This window comes from Buceros rhinoceros, unplaced genomic scaffold (genome assembly GCF_000710305.1).
Source record: "Buceros rhinoceros silvestris isolate BGI_N320 unplaced genomic scaffold, ASM71030v1 scaffold3628, whole genome shotgun sequence".
Classification (NCBI taxonomy): domain Eukaryota; kingdom Metazoa; phylum Chordata; class Aves; order Bucerotiformes; family Bucerotidae; genus Buceros; species Buceros rhinoceros.
Genome location: NW_010427323.1, coordinates 15,200 through 29,514, shown reverse-complemented (window position 1 = coordinate 29,514; position 14,315 = coordinate 15,200). Strand labels below are relative to the sequence as shown.

The following is a 14,315-nucleotide window of genomic DNA, read 5'->3' as shown; positions in this document are numbered from 1 at the left end:
AGGTGTTGATTCTTCTTGACTAATTGTGAGCTGCTACAATGTAGTACTTTTAACTCTTGTCACAGTTGGGGAATGGAAAAAGAAACCCACAACAAAGTTGCCTGTCAGTCAAGGCATTGATTGTTGCATGCTCTTCTGATGTTTTGTATGAAAGAGCCTATCTCATCTCGAGCTGTAAATTTTTGTCCCCTAACTGGCTGACATTTCAAATTCTTTAAATGAATGAGTTTACTAATGTTCTCAGTGTCATCAAAGTTGAGTTCCAGTTTCACTGGATCTCAGTCTATACGTCTGAAATCGAATCCCATCTTGTTTGCCAGTTGCATAACAAATTAAATTTTGCTCTCAACAACATATGTAATATTTGGACCCAGATAATTCCTGTGTGGTTTCTTCATATTGTATTCATTGTATAAACTAATCCCATCACTTAATCCCATCAGTCTGTCTTTTGTTTTCTCACATCATCATGCTTACAAAAACTTCATAGTGTAAGAGACGTACTTTTTCAGTCACTGTGCTTAGTTCCCAGCTGGTGCAGGCAACCACATCCTGTCCCTTCTATAACATCTGTATGATGTATCTTTAAAGTAATGGTGTTGCTTGTCTCCACTAATTCTAATGGAAGGCTGTTCCAGAAAAGTGGCAGCTCTGATGATGAGAAGCTCCGTTCTCATTTTCTTCTTTTTGCATTCTTGTCCTCTCTTAGCATTGTGTTAGCATTGCCTTGTAGCATTCTTCCTTTGTGACCTTCTTTGACTACCTTTGAGCAACCACATCTCTTGACCTTCATTTTGTTAGCTAAACAAACCCACCTCTTCTGCTGTCCTATTGCAGAGAAAGTTTGCTCTTCCCTTGACCATCATAGCTCACTGCATGAGTTCCACTGTCAGGTCTGCATCTTGCCAGTTCAGGTTTCTTATCGTGTGTCTATGGAGGAAGTTTCTAATTAAGTGTCTGCTTTTGGAGGAATTTTCCCTATTGAATATCTGTATAATATAATTATTGTGGCAGTAACACCAGGAAAGAACTTGAATTAGTAGTAACAGCCTCTTATGTTTACAGCTTTCCCTGGTGATCAGGAAGAGAAAGGGGACAGATTTTTTTTTCTTGTTTTTTCTTTGTTTCTGTGTTACACTTACAGGATTTCCAAGAATACTCACTAATGACATGGCCATAGCTTTGATGCAGTTTCAGTCAGGAGAGAAGAATTCATCAGACATTACCTTTTTATTGTACATGCAATTTTTGTGTGAAAGGCATTCTTTAATTTCTTTAATTATGAACCTTTCAGAGAAAACTTAAATTCTTGAAGTGTTAGCTCCTGTGGGTTTGCTGTTGCAGACTTATTGTGGGAAAAGTTAGGTCCTCTTTTTTTGTTGTTGGTGAATTTTTTTTCCAGGAATTACTTATTTATGAAACTAAGAAACCTCTGAAATTCTGGGTATATTGGTGTTAGTTTCAGGTAAAAAAACCCCCTTGACTATGAAGTAGTATTTGTAAGTGCTCTGGGCATTTGAAGCTGTTTTCTCCTGGATTAAAAAAAACAAACACAAAACCGTCACAGAATACACAGTATCTGTAGCAGTTTCTTTAACTAGATTTCTGTACCTGTAATGTATTGGTTTTTAAATAAACAAATGTAATTTAGTGTTGAGAATGAGACGGTGGCAGGTGTGGCAAAGGAAGTCAGCTCAGTTCTGTTTAACCTCAGAGTTGCTATTTTTTTCAAAGATTTCAGTTGTGTGTAGATAGGGAAACTTTGAAAAGTTAACTTCAGTTGTTCATAAAAACTTTTGAGCAAGATGAAGACTTGTAACATTCGCTTCCCTTGTCTTACTTGTAATCTATACATATTTATTAGCAGTGATGTCCTATATATTGTTGTTGGTGTGGCATAAGAAAAAATGAGATAAAAATTAGAGAGCAAATCACAGTAATCTTTTGGTTTCTGTGTATTGTGTATGTAATTCCCAAAAATGTTGTAAACTATAAGCAAATAATCATTTCATCATCTTCCCTTTCCTTTTTTTGTTTGTCTTCAGAAAATATGTTCAGTTTTTGTCATTTCATTGGTATAATAGTGGATTGTAATGTGTGATCTTTGTAAATTTGTTTTGGAACTGCAGTTGAAATTATTGTGATGACCTTTCTCGGGGTTGTTTTGGGTTGGTTTTTTTTTTAGCAATGTGCACTTCATGAGAATTGGGGTCTTTATAGTTAGTGATGACTGAATGAACAAATTCACTTTGCAGTAGCTGAATATAAACGGTGCTGTTTTACAGGAAGTAAATGAGCTAGTACAGATGTGGCTAAACCTTTTCTTTTTGTGGAGGGATGATACAGTTTCTGGTAGCAGTTTGACCAGACAGTGTTTAATATTAAAGAGATATTTCCAGAGCAATTTTGATACTGCTTTTAAAATGTACTGATCTTGTATTTGTCACTTTGTTTACTTCTTAATTTTTGCATCTGTAAATTACTGCTTTTGGTTTTGTTAACCTCTTCTTACATGAAAAATATCTCCTGCAAAACTGGGAAGTGAATATAGCAGTTAGCTGTTTAAAGTGGTTATGCATTGAGTGCTATCCACTGCAGTATAAACAAACAGAAGTTTTGTTACCAATTTTTGAGTTGGTACTGTATAACCTCAGGAAATTTTCTTTTGATAGCCTTGTCTAGCATCTTTGTTGGTGAAGGCTCTACTTCTGAGACCAGAAGCTTGCCTTTTGATTGCTCAACACCATCTGGTATTTAAAATCTACATCTTTCTGCCCACTTTTGACAAGATTTACTTAGTATGCAGCTGAGAGTATGGTCTATGTTTCATTTATGTTAATGAATTTAAAATTCTAGAAAAGTAAACTGAGAATTTTCATTTGTGGTTTTGTTTGTTTTTCAGTGCTTGGGAGATGGGAAGTAATGATAGCTGGCACCTGAACTAAAATATCTGTGTAGGCACTACTATCCCAAAACTCCAGGATGAATGGGGATATGCCTCATGTTCCCATCACTACTCTTGCAGGGATTGCTAGTCTTACGGACCGTAAGTACTTTTATTTTTCTTGCTAATTTAAACATAAAATGAAATACAGGTTAAAAAAAACCCTTAATGAAACCTGAAACAAAATAGAGGAATTCATTGTTTGTTTGGAATATGATTCAGCAGCATATCTGCATACCCCACAAAGAAAGAAAAACATACGAATGACAAAATACTTTTCTAAAACATACGTCTCATCATCTTCACTAAAAGAGAGACAGTGAGGATTAGACTGATGTTTTACTAACTAAAGAGAGTTGTGGAATATGCTGAATATACTTGAAACCTAGTTCCTTCATTTTGGACAAGGTACGAAAAAGTTGCTTTAATTAAAAGCTGCAAAGAATGGCAGCTAGGATGGAAATAAGAAGCCAAACCTATCTTCTCTCTTGTCTGTTCAGCCTTCAAAAGAAACAGATCAGGTATGTGTGCTGTCTTTAAAGGAAGACAAAATGCAAGGAAAGGAAAAGAACTATTTACGTTAAAACCTGATACTGGAACAAAACCAAATGGTTATAATGTGACTAAAAATAAATTCCTAGTGAAAACTAAGAGGAGATTTATTATTACTATAATGAGGTCCTAGAACAACCATTGCAAAAGAGCAACTGGGACAAAGATGCATTTTTGTTTGTAAAGTGTAAGAAAGAGTTTGTCTCTCTGAGGATAATTGGACTCAGTGACCCAGGTGCTTCTCCTGAGCTCTTGTTTTTATTATTATAATGATGAAATTTTGAGACTTATAAGAGACCCTGGAAGTACATACCCAGAAATTAAATTTAATTGCCTACAGTAAAAAAAAAGTAGATGTATTGGAGGAAAAACCCCACCTCTTCATATCCTTCTGATACTCTGAAGCATCAAATTGAAAGATGCCCCTTATGTATTTAGATCTGTATATATTAGCATCTCTGTGTGTGTGTGTATATATATCTAATATTGGACCAATAGGATACAAATCCGGGCTGTATTAAATATTTGCAGGTAAGGTTCTAAAGAAGGTCAAAATACTTAACTAGTAGAAGTTACTGGCCGGATTCCTTGTGCAAGAGTTTATTGAAACACTGAACTGTCTTTAGGGGATGGGATTGGCCCTGGTGTTAGGTGGATTTGCTTCTTTATCTGTAAGATTTATCTGAAGTTTAGAAACTCAAGAGCAGCTGAAACAGAAAGGCTTGTAACTGCTTCACCTTTCTTTTCTCTGTGTGAAAAGAAGGAATTGGAATGGGCAAGACATATTGCCCTAAAAACATGGAGAACATGATGACTAGAAGCAACAGAGTAGGCTAGTTGACTAGCTGAATTTACACTGTTTTAATAAGAATGTTTTGCTTACGTTGCTAATTTTTTCTGGCACATTCAGGTAATGCAAGTAACGAAGGCTAGCTATTTAAATATATTATACACTTCTATTTGAACTGATTTCTAAATATAGTAAGGATACAAATTATATAGGGGGAAAAATACTGGAATTCTCTCTTCCCCTTTTTTGTTTTTAATGAAGAGTTTCAAAATATTAAAGACCTGAAAGAGTTTACTTCACTTAAGATTAAGTTTTTCCTGACACCATTTCTAATGTTTCAGTTAAAACCTTTATCTCAGAGCTTTAATCATCCTGGGAACTTTAAGCTAGAGTCAGCTTGTTTTCATGGACAAGTGACAAAAGTGACTTTTCTGGGTAGCTAACTTTTTCGCCTCTTCTGGCTTATTCTCCTCTTTTCTGTGTAGCTCTGCCAGAATAATCTTGTCAGGGCTTCTTACATGATACGCTTCATTGTTCTGTCTGCAGACTGAAGAATGCCCTCTGAAAGTATAGCGTGCTCATTCATAATCTGATCGAAATACTGTGATGGGGGTTTTCATTAAATCTTTTTACCAAGATTTGTGAAAAGGTTTATTGACTGAATGGACTTTTTAGTGATCATAACATTACTAGCCTTTCTTTTAGAAGATGGCTTACATAGTAACAAATGCAACAAAAGAAAAATAAACTGAGAATTTAATTAGTGACTTAAATTTGTTGTTGGGCTGTTTGGGTTTTTTTGGTGGATGGGGTTTTTTGGTTCTGCGTTTTTTAGGTTTTTTTTAATCTACCTTGACTATACCAAGTGGGAACACCAATTAAATAGGTAGATCAAAGTAGAAGACTTAAAGTACATACTCAATGCTCTTACAGTACTGCATGCAACTACAAGGATTTTGCATTTCCTTCTGTTATCAATGCTTTTAGTTCCAAGAGAAAGCTGTCACAGCATATTAAATAACTTAGTATTCTGGAATGTTTATAAGTATTTTTTAATTCATGGTATTTTTTATTTGTGATAGCACAGTTAAATGTTTATGATAATATAGTAATATAACTTGTGGACTTGATTACATTACTTTTTTTAAAACAGAGTTCGGCCTGTGTGTGTGTGTGTTCATGATTAAAAAAAATCTAAGTCTTCTCTGTATTTTAAATGTAGTTGCCAAGGTTTTTTTCTTAGTCACGAGGGAGAAGAAGGTGTCCGTATCTGTATGCTTGTGTTTTATGAGATGATACTGATCTTTCTGTTTTGTGATAACAGTTCTGAACCAGCTGCCTCTTCCATCACCTTTACCTGCTACAACAACAAAAAGCCTGCTTTTCAATGGACGGATAGCTGAAGAGGTGAACTGCCTTCTGGCTTGCAGGGATGAAAATCTGGTTTCACAGCTTGTCCACAGTCTCAATCAGGTGTCGACAGATCACATGTATGTGTTTTGAACTTCAACTGTATCACCATTCTTGTTCCTTGAAATCAGTTAACCAGATTGAGAAGGATGTTTGTGAAAACAAATTAGAACATGCAGGTTTTTTATTAGGCTTGCTTAGCAGGTCACTGCTATGTAAGAGTCAAATGTTTCAGTCAGTCGGAATGTTAGTAATTGTCCAGCAGCCCATATGCATAACTGTGACGGTTATTTTATAGATCTGCTGCTTATTCCAGTCTCGCTAGTTAAGAATGCAGATGTCATGGTATAGATTGTGCTATATTCGTGTTTCACTTTGGTTAATAATGTGCATAGCCAAATTATATAACTGGTATTAAACAGAAAGAAAAACTTTTGAGACATTCATGTCATTTCTGATTAGGTATTGAACTTAAATATTTTAAGAATTGAACCAGTAAGGAGCTAATGTATTCTCTTTTTGTTAATATTTTTTTTCTCCTGGTGTCCTTTGAATACTCTTATGTTGACTACCTTGTCTTTTTCCTTCATACTCCAATCAATTGTTTTGGTCAAATGAAAGTAGCTTCTAAAAGTCCTCGAAGCAAACAATAAGTGAAAGCATGGATCAGTTGTAGAAAATCCTTTACATTTCTTATGGTTCAGAGGGAATCCTGTGATGTCAAAGATATGCCAATTCTCAGAACAGTGGTCTGCAACCTGAATGTTACAGATCCACGTTGATGTTATTTTCACTCCTACTGTAATACCTTCTTGATGATATATCAAAACATTCTTTTATGGAGAAGATCACGATATAAAAGTGGGTGTAGTAAACTTTTTAATAATAGTCTGAATCTGACAGCCATGTATATATAAGTGCTTAGTAACAGAAAATAATTTTGAAGACTAGTAGAAATACCTCTTCTGCCATTCCATAAAGAAGAGATAAAAATAGAGGCAGGGAACAGTGCTTTGCAACCTTTTTTTTTTTCCTACATTTTAATGGTAAATTGTCGTCTTTCATTTTGGGCTTGGTTTTTTTTTTTGTTTTGTTTACTTGATTCATAGTTTCTTATAATTTGAAAATGCATTTGCCTCTTTATTTGCTTACTTCCACAATTCCAGAGAGTTGAAAGATAACCTTGGCAGTGATGATCCAGAGGGAGATATACCGGTCTTGCTGCAGGCTATCCTGGCAAGGAATCCTAATGTTTTCAGGGAGAAAAGCATGCAAAACAGATACGGGGTGCAAAGCGGTAAGGACTTTTGATTATTTATTAATTGCATTTTATGTTTAAGGGACTGATACTAACCACAAATATATATGGAGCACAACTGTGATATTTATGCCTTGCTCTGTATTTGATAGTGATATAAGCTATGTACCTTGACATCTAAGATGTGTTAGAATACATATGGAAATAAATTCTACCAGATACTGCTGTAAAAAAATGTTTAATTTCACCACAAAGTTTCATCTCCAGGATTAGTGATGGGATTTTATTTTAAAATGCCTAGGTTCTTATATTTGCCTTAATAAATAGCTGAATTTGGAAAAATATGTCTTGATTTTACTGAAAATCTGCACAATTATAGTGTGTTACTGCAATGGTAGTTCTTAATAGTTGTGGGGTAAGGAGTAAGGTTGAATGAACCATTCTTAACAGCTCCTCCTTGCCATTCCCCATCTCAGCAGTTTGTGATGCCCTACAGATATTACTGTTTCGACAGCTAATTCTCTTCTGAGGTGTAATGAGATAAACTTCTGGATGGCAAAGATGAAGGAGAGACACTGAGCAAAGTGTTAATTCCAGAGGTAGATCTGGAGAGTTGTACCTGAAGTACATACTACAAATACTAAACTGTGAAATGAGTAGTAGATTCTTGGCGCTTTCCACAGTGTGAGGTTAAAGCTTTACTGTCACTATAGAGATATAAATAAAAGTGTTACTAGAGTCCGCAAGGGTTAGGAAGTGTAGGGTATTTGGGGAGAGGAATAGTGATAGACTGAGATTATTGCTCACCTAGGCTAGTGAGTAAAAAGCCATACAGTATTTGAGAAGAACTTGCTAAGGGCAGAACATGTAATGTTCCTTGAGAGAAGGCAGAAAGTCCCTGGAATGAAAACGTGAAGGGCAGTGCTAAATATTTTTAAGTTCATTGATACATCTATCCTGAAATTTAAGCTCTGAAAGTCTTCAGTGGCAGCTCTGGCAGAGTATGATTTTTCCAGCTGTGGGAAGAGTTGTGACTGTCCTGCCAGTTTGCAGAGTGGTGCCACAAAGAACATATGCTTGAATTAGAATTTTCTGCCAGTTTTGTAGAGTAAAATTGTTTTTTGCCAGTGCAACAGGGAGGCATTGTTTTTGAAATTATCTGTTCCAGCAGAGGCTTTTGAACAAAACAAGACAAAGCTAGTTAATTTCTTTCTAATTTTTGCTAATTCTTTGTTTCACTTCTGCAGCTTGATTCAATAGGTTAAGAATAATCCTTATTGAAATAAAAGCATCTCCATCTTTAGTAAATATGTTTTTGCCTGTGCTTGAAACAAGATACTAGTATAGAATAAAAAATAATTAAACATGCAACTTGAAAGAAGAGTTGATGTTATTTTAATAAAGTTAAGAAAGTGATTTCAGAGAACCGGAAGAGATCAGACTTTAAAACTCCCTTGAATATTTAATTTTATTTTACATAATTCTGAATAGTTACAAGTGCAAACATTGTAAGTGTAACATCTGACAACTGGAAAGAAAAGGGCAAGAAGTGAAAAACATAGCCACAGACAGGGTATTCTGAGACGAAGAAGGAATGAGTCTTTGGAAAAGCTGGGTGAAATGTGACTTTATTTTCAGCGAGAAAATACCACACTCTTACCTGGAAATAGGTGGATCTTTAAGCTAGATGCAGGCAAATTGTGGTAGCCATATTAGCTGTTACTATGTCCCATTCAGGTCTCTAGGGCCAAAGGAGGCTATACTGAGGTATTGGGGCAGCAAAAGCTGGGTATTCATCTGTTTTCTGAACAGATACTGTAATCTCTGTAGAGTCCTGATTTGAAGAACAAGTGGAGGTTTGGCAGAGATCTTGTGTAATGCGTTCTGCCAGCTATAGAAGAATGAAATTTCAAATTCATCTCTTCTGCTTTCCATATTGTCTTCCTTCTGAATGTTGTCCTTGTGCCCTCTCTGGAGTCCAATCCTCTGTGAAGTCAGTGCTGGGAACTGTGTCCCAATATTCGTAAAACCTGCAGTTGAGAAGAGATTAAGGCAGTGGGATGTCCAGCCTGTTTCTCGGCCTGGGGTGGCTCTGTGCACCAAGATACAGTTTAATCATGCCAGACTTCCTCTGTGACCCTGAGTTGCATTTTTATGTAGTGCATTCTTCAGAATTTAGAAGGAATGCTAAAATGGATTTTATGCGTATCACTTTTTTCCAAGCAAGAGATTATAATCATGACTGGGACTGTGTTAAGGAAATGCATTCTAGTAAAGCTGCTACTAGGATGGTGTTTTCTCAAACCCAAACATTCCCAACAGTCAAAATTAAGGTTGCATATAAAGAATTTCTCAAATATTTAAGGTAAGGAAGTGCACAGTGGAGCCAGAAATCTGCTGCTTAGTGATAGGACAACAGTGTAAAAAATGTACAAGAAGATACTTCAGAGCTAATGGCCACCGACTAATTTAAGCTCCTTTTTTAACTAAATGTTTAGGGCTAATCTTTACTGCTTTTTGATTAGATCATTATTGCCATACTTGTTATCTCTTTGGAAACTTTGGAAACACTGGGGTTATTTGTTACTGTTGGTTGTTTTTTGTTTTGGGTTTTTTGTTGTTGCTGCAATTTTTTTTCTTCTTTTTACTTTTAAGTTACCTATATTGTGTCTCCCATGTCCTGCCACCTCTCACAGAGAGAAGTGAGAGCTGTCAGTCAGAATTAATTTTAGGGTTTTAAATGACATTGAAAGTGTATTCATTTCTGTATTCTCTGTCATTCTTTTACACCCAACACTACCACATCTGTTTTAAATTTAGGGAAGAGAAAATAGATACATTTCTGAAGTATTTAAAAAGTGCAGTCTGTGCTTTAAGCGTAAAATGAAGCTTTGTATAGTTCCGGACCATGTGGGCATATTCTGTTGGCTTTCTGTACATCAATGTTAATGGTCAGTAGTTTGACTAAAATATTGTACCTAGTTGTGTTGACAGTGGTGAGTGGGCAGTGGGCACGCTGGATGCTGCATCCAACACAAAACCCCAGGAGCTTCCTCCTTCCTCATTTGCTTTTATGGGAGGGAACTAGTGTCCATGTAAACAAATTTTGCAAAAGTTGAGGAGTCCCCATCTGTTACTTGGGACAAAGAAATGTCCTCTGTATTGAAATATGGAGGTGTCTAGTTTTTCAGCACAACTTGAGACTTTCACTCCTGCTCTGGGCTAGTTTTCCTGTGCTAATGTATTTGAAATGCAGCATTTCACACCTACTGGGAAATAGTAACGGCTACATTCCTGTGGGATTATCACATCTCTTCTCTGCTGGGGAAAGGGGAAGAGAAAAGAGGGTGACAAGGAGGATTTCTGAAATTAGTTTTGGTTGTGTGAATATTGTGGTAATTGAAATCCTTGATGGCAATTGAAGGTTCCCAAACACTCTAGACTGGGCACTTCTTTCAGCCTTCTGTCTAACTTTTGGTTAAAAATATTTGTACTTCTAATGTCCTTTTACCCACAGCTGCGGATTGCTTGCTGTGGCTTCTCAAGCTGCACTGTGTGACTGAATTCTGATTCTGTTTTCCTGCGAGATATTAAGTTACTGTATTTCTGCAACCCTTCAACTTCCACTGTTGTGCTGTTGTTAGGAATTTTTTACATTTGTATCAAAGAGAAGGAAAAAAAGATTCCTTTAAATTCTCTCTGATAATGCTGTAAGTTAGAATGGAATATAGTATTTCATTTGGAAGTGACCTAAAATGCTATCTAGTCCAACTTCCTTTCCGCTTCAGAGCTGACTAAAAGTTCAAGGAAGTTATTAAGGGCATTGTCCAAATGTCTCCTAAAGTATTTGGTTTCAAGCACATTGGTACTTGTGGCTTGCCAGCTAGTACAACTCCTGAATTTACAAAGCATGACTGTGGATATAGACAGGCTGTGCGACCCTACAGTTGGTATATTGATCCTGCTTGGCAATTGAACTATTTCAAGACCTTCTTTGATAACATTACTTGTAAGTGTAGTGAAAGTGGAATAGAAAGCTTTTGTCTCTGGGTAGAAAGGAACCACTAAGACGTTACAAGAGTGGTGACAATATTTTGCAGCACTCAGCGAGAGATGACTGTCTGCTGTACTTGCTCTAAAAATGGGAGATAAGTTTTGTGTGTTCTTGTGAAGTTTCCAAATCTTTTACTTATTGACACAATTAGTAATGTACACACCAGCCTGGGTTGTGGAATATATGCCTTGTTATAGAACGTTTCTATTTACTAGTAGGTTTTGACTTGGGAGTTACTAAGGAACAGAGAAAGAACTACTGTTAATAGTGATAACTGAATTAACATTATTTCAGGGGACACTTTTTTATGTCATGTAAAATGGACGTATTACGTGGAATCGGTAATTTCTAATGTTTTCTTACAGTTGCGAATAGATAATGTTAATCCCTGTGAAGTTTATAATCTCTTTATCTATAATAATTTCTGAAATGAGACACTTTGTTGATTAAAAAGGCTATGTGTAATGCTGCTGTCTTCTTTTTAACAGGGATGATGATGTCGCAGTTTAATATATCTCAGAATTCCATGCGTGGTAGTCCTGCATCTTCCAATTATCAACAAACCACTATCTCACACAGCCCTTCCAGGTAATGCTTTCTTTTAAATCGGGTGTGAGGGGCAGCGAACTGCAAATTCTTCCTACAGTGACAGTTCTTGTTGCAAGTATGTAGAGTGAGAGGTGATCAGCATCTAGACGAATTTTGCATTTGTCTCAGCAGGGTGAGTTTCTTCAGCTGGCAAAGAAACTTCTTTTTTTGTGTGTCAATGAATTAATCCTTGTATTCTCAGGATTGCTAATCTCTTTGCCTCCCATAATTTTGGCAAACTTTCTTTCCTGCTTAAGGAGTCCCCCTTCCTCCTGCCACCCTGTTTTCCACCTGTGGCAGAGCATGAGACCAGTGACAGGAGGATAAAAGAAATGAGGCTAATGTGTTCCAACATGTGTAACAGTACCAGTGTGACAAGAGGGTGGTAAAGAAGGCTTGTGAAAGCAGTAAGAGTTACACAAAAGGCCACTCAAAGGCCTAGTAGTTCAACCAGTCTTCCAGCAGCATCCTCATCAACTTCCTGCTTCTTTTATAAACTCTAGAGTGTTGTCAAGTAGTGTGTACCTATAATCCAGGTCTTTATTAATACAATAATGTACTCTGTACTAGAGGAAGGAGTTCTGCATGTATTTTCAACCCAGTTACTGGACTTTAACAGATTTAAACTTCAGTTATTAGATATCATTATTAAAATAAGCTTATTTCACATTTCAAGTTACTGTAATTGTTTTGGCAAATGAAATGCTCTATCTGCACAATAAAGAGTACACTCTTTAACTTCTATATCTAAAAGTGATATTGAAGAAGGTTCTTTGAACTGTGAATATTAAAATGAATTCTACAAAGTCTTCTGAAATACTTGTAATATCCGTGTGTTAAATACTTTGCTGTTTCTTTCTGTAGAAGTTACCTTCACAGAGCTGCTATCTAGAACTGAGGGTTGTGAAAGTGTGTAATGTACTTTCTGAAATATTTATTTGGTTTGGTTTTGTTTTGAAAAGCTCATACAAGAATGCAAGTTATAATATGAGTGTATTACTATCATAAGCCTATGTTATTTTATGGCTTCCTATCTCTAGAGTCAATATAAGATAAGCCAGTGAAAGAATAATTTGTATGGTGGACTTTGGGTCAAGTCCTGCCTAACTGCCTATCACATTCTTGTATCTTAGCAGTATAGTTCTGTAAGATAAAGCTCTTTTAAATCTTACTGGAAGAATCATATTTATAGTAGATGTCCACTTGTTAATCTTAGTGACCTAGTTGTTAATTACAACTTAGCTGTCACTTCCATTCAAACTTCTAGAACTAACTTGGAAACTACAGATCTCATTTTCTTACGTATTTGTGTCATTGTTTCCTTTCCTTAGCTATAGGTCTTATGAATGCTTTTTATTCTGTTCTTTACTTCAACTAATGCAGTACCTAAGCTGTGACACTTAAATAACAATTGAAATTGAGAAGGTATCAATAGCTTACAGTACTGCTTTTGAGGGAGATTCTTGATTGTGTTGGAATTTAGTATCTTAAAGTAGTTGTAATGTCCTGAATGTATAATATTCCAGAAGAATTAATAAATTTTTCTAAATTTGCTATTTCAACTTTCAAAATTTTCTTTTTTATTTTATTTTTAGCCGGTTTGTGCCACCACAGACAAGCTCTGGTAACAGATTTTTGGCACAACAGAACAGTCCAGTGCCTAGTCCATATGCTCCTCAAAGTCCTGCAGGATACATGCCATATTCGCATCCTCCAAGTTATACACCACATCCTCAGATGCAGCAAGGTAAGTCTGTGAGGTTTGTTTTATTCTCCTGTCTCACGTCTGCTTTACTTTCATGTGCACATTTCTCAGCTTTCTAACTTCTTTGAAGGAATCAGAGGCTTAATGCAGGTCTTTGAGTTGGTAGGTATGTTTAAGCTTTGCTTTCCTGTCTGTACAGAGTGGCAGTATATGCTTTGTTTTTAAAAAATGAAGGGAAGAATAAAAACACATGTTCATGTTGCATTGCTTCCCTATGTACACCCATTTTGCATAGTTGTCATTTATTCACGGTCACAGAATCACGGAATCATCTTGGTGGGAAGACACCTTTAAGATGATCAAGTCCAACCATTAACCTAGCTTTGTCAGGTCACCGCTAACCCGTGTAACTAAGCATCACTTCTGCATGTCTTTTAGACACCTCCAGGGATGGAGACTCCACCTATTCCCTGGACAGGTTGATCCAATGATTCACAACTTTTTGTAAAGAAATTTTTCCTGTTATCCAGGCTAAATCTACCCTGGCATGACTTGAGGCCATTTCCTCTTGTCCTATCACTTGTTACTTGGGAGAACAAAATGATCCCCAACTTGCTACAACCTCCTATCAGGTAGCTGTAGAGTATCACAAGGTCTCCCCTCAGCCTCCTTTTCTGCAGGCTACTCAACCCCAGTTCCCTCAGCTGCTCCTCATAGGACTTGTGCTCTAGACTCTTCCCCAGCTTTGTTGCCCTTCTTTGGACACACTCTATCACTTCAGTGTCCTTGTAGTGAGAGGCCCGAAGCTGGACACAGTACTCAAGGTGTGGCCTCACCAGTGCTGAGTACAGGGGGACAATCATTTCCCTGCTCCTGCTGGCCACACTATTTCTGACACAAGCCAGGATGCCGTTGGCCTTCTTGGCCACCTGGACACACTGCTGGCTCATATTCAGCTGCTGCTGACCAACACCCTCAGGTCCTTTTCCACTGGGAAGCCTTCCAGCCGCTCTT

At 36.7% G+C, this 14,315-nt stretch overlaps 1 protein-coding gene across 1 annotated transcript in view; it reads left to right on the top strand.

The window, feature by feature from the left end:
• Window positions 1-2,893: 2,893 nt before the first annotated feature.
• The window catches only part of LOC104498459 (nipped-B-like protein), a gene marked incomplete at its 3' end in the record, with an annotated part of 26,570 nt that continues 15,148 nt past the window's right edge, over window positions 2,894-14,315 (top strand). Inside the window, exons 1-5 of the mRNA XM_010141842.1 lie at window positions 2,894-3,046; window positions 5,611-5,776; window positions 6,863-6,993; window positions 11,497-11,596; window positions 13,192-13,343. Coding sequence (XP_010140144.1) covers window positions 2,983-3,046; window positions 5,611-5,776; window positions 6,863-6,993; window positions 11,497-11,596; window positions 13,192-13,343 — 613 coding nt within the window. The remainder of the gene's footprint in view (window positions 3,047-5,610; window positions 5,777-6,862; window positions 6,994-11,496; window positions 11,597-13,191; window positions 13,344-14,315) is intronic.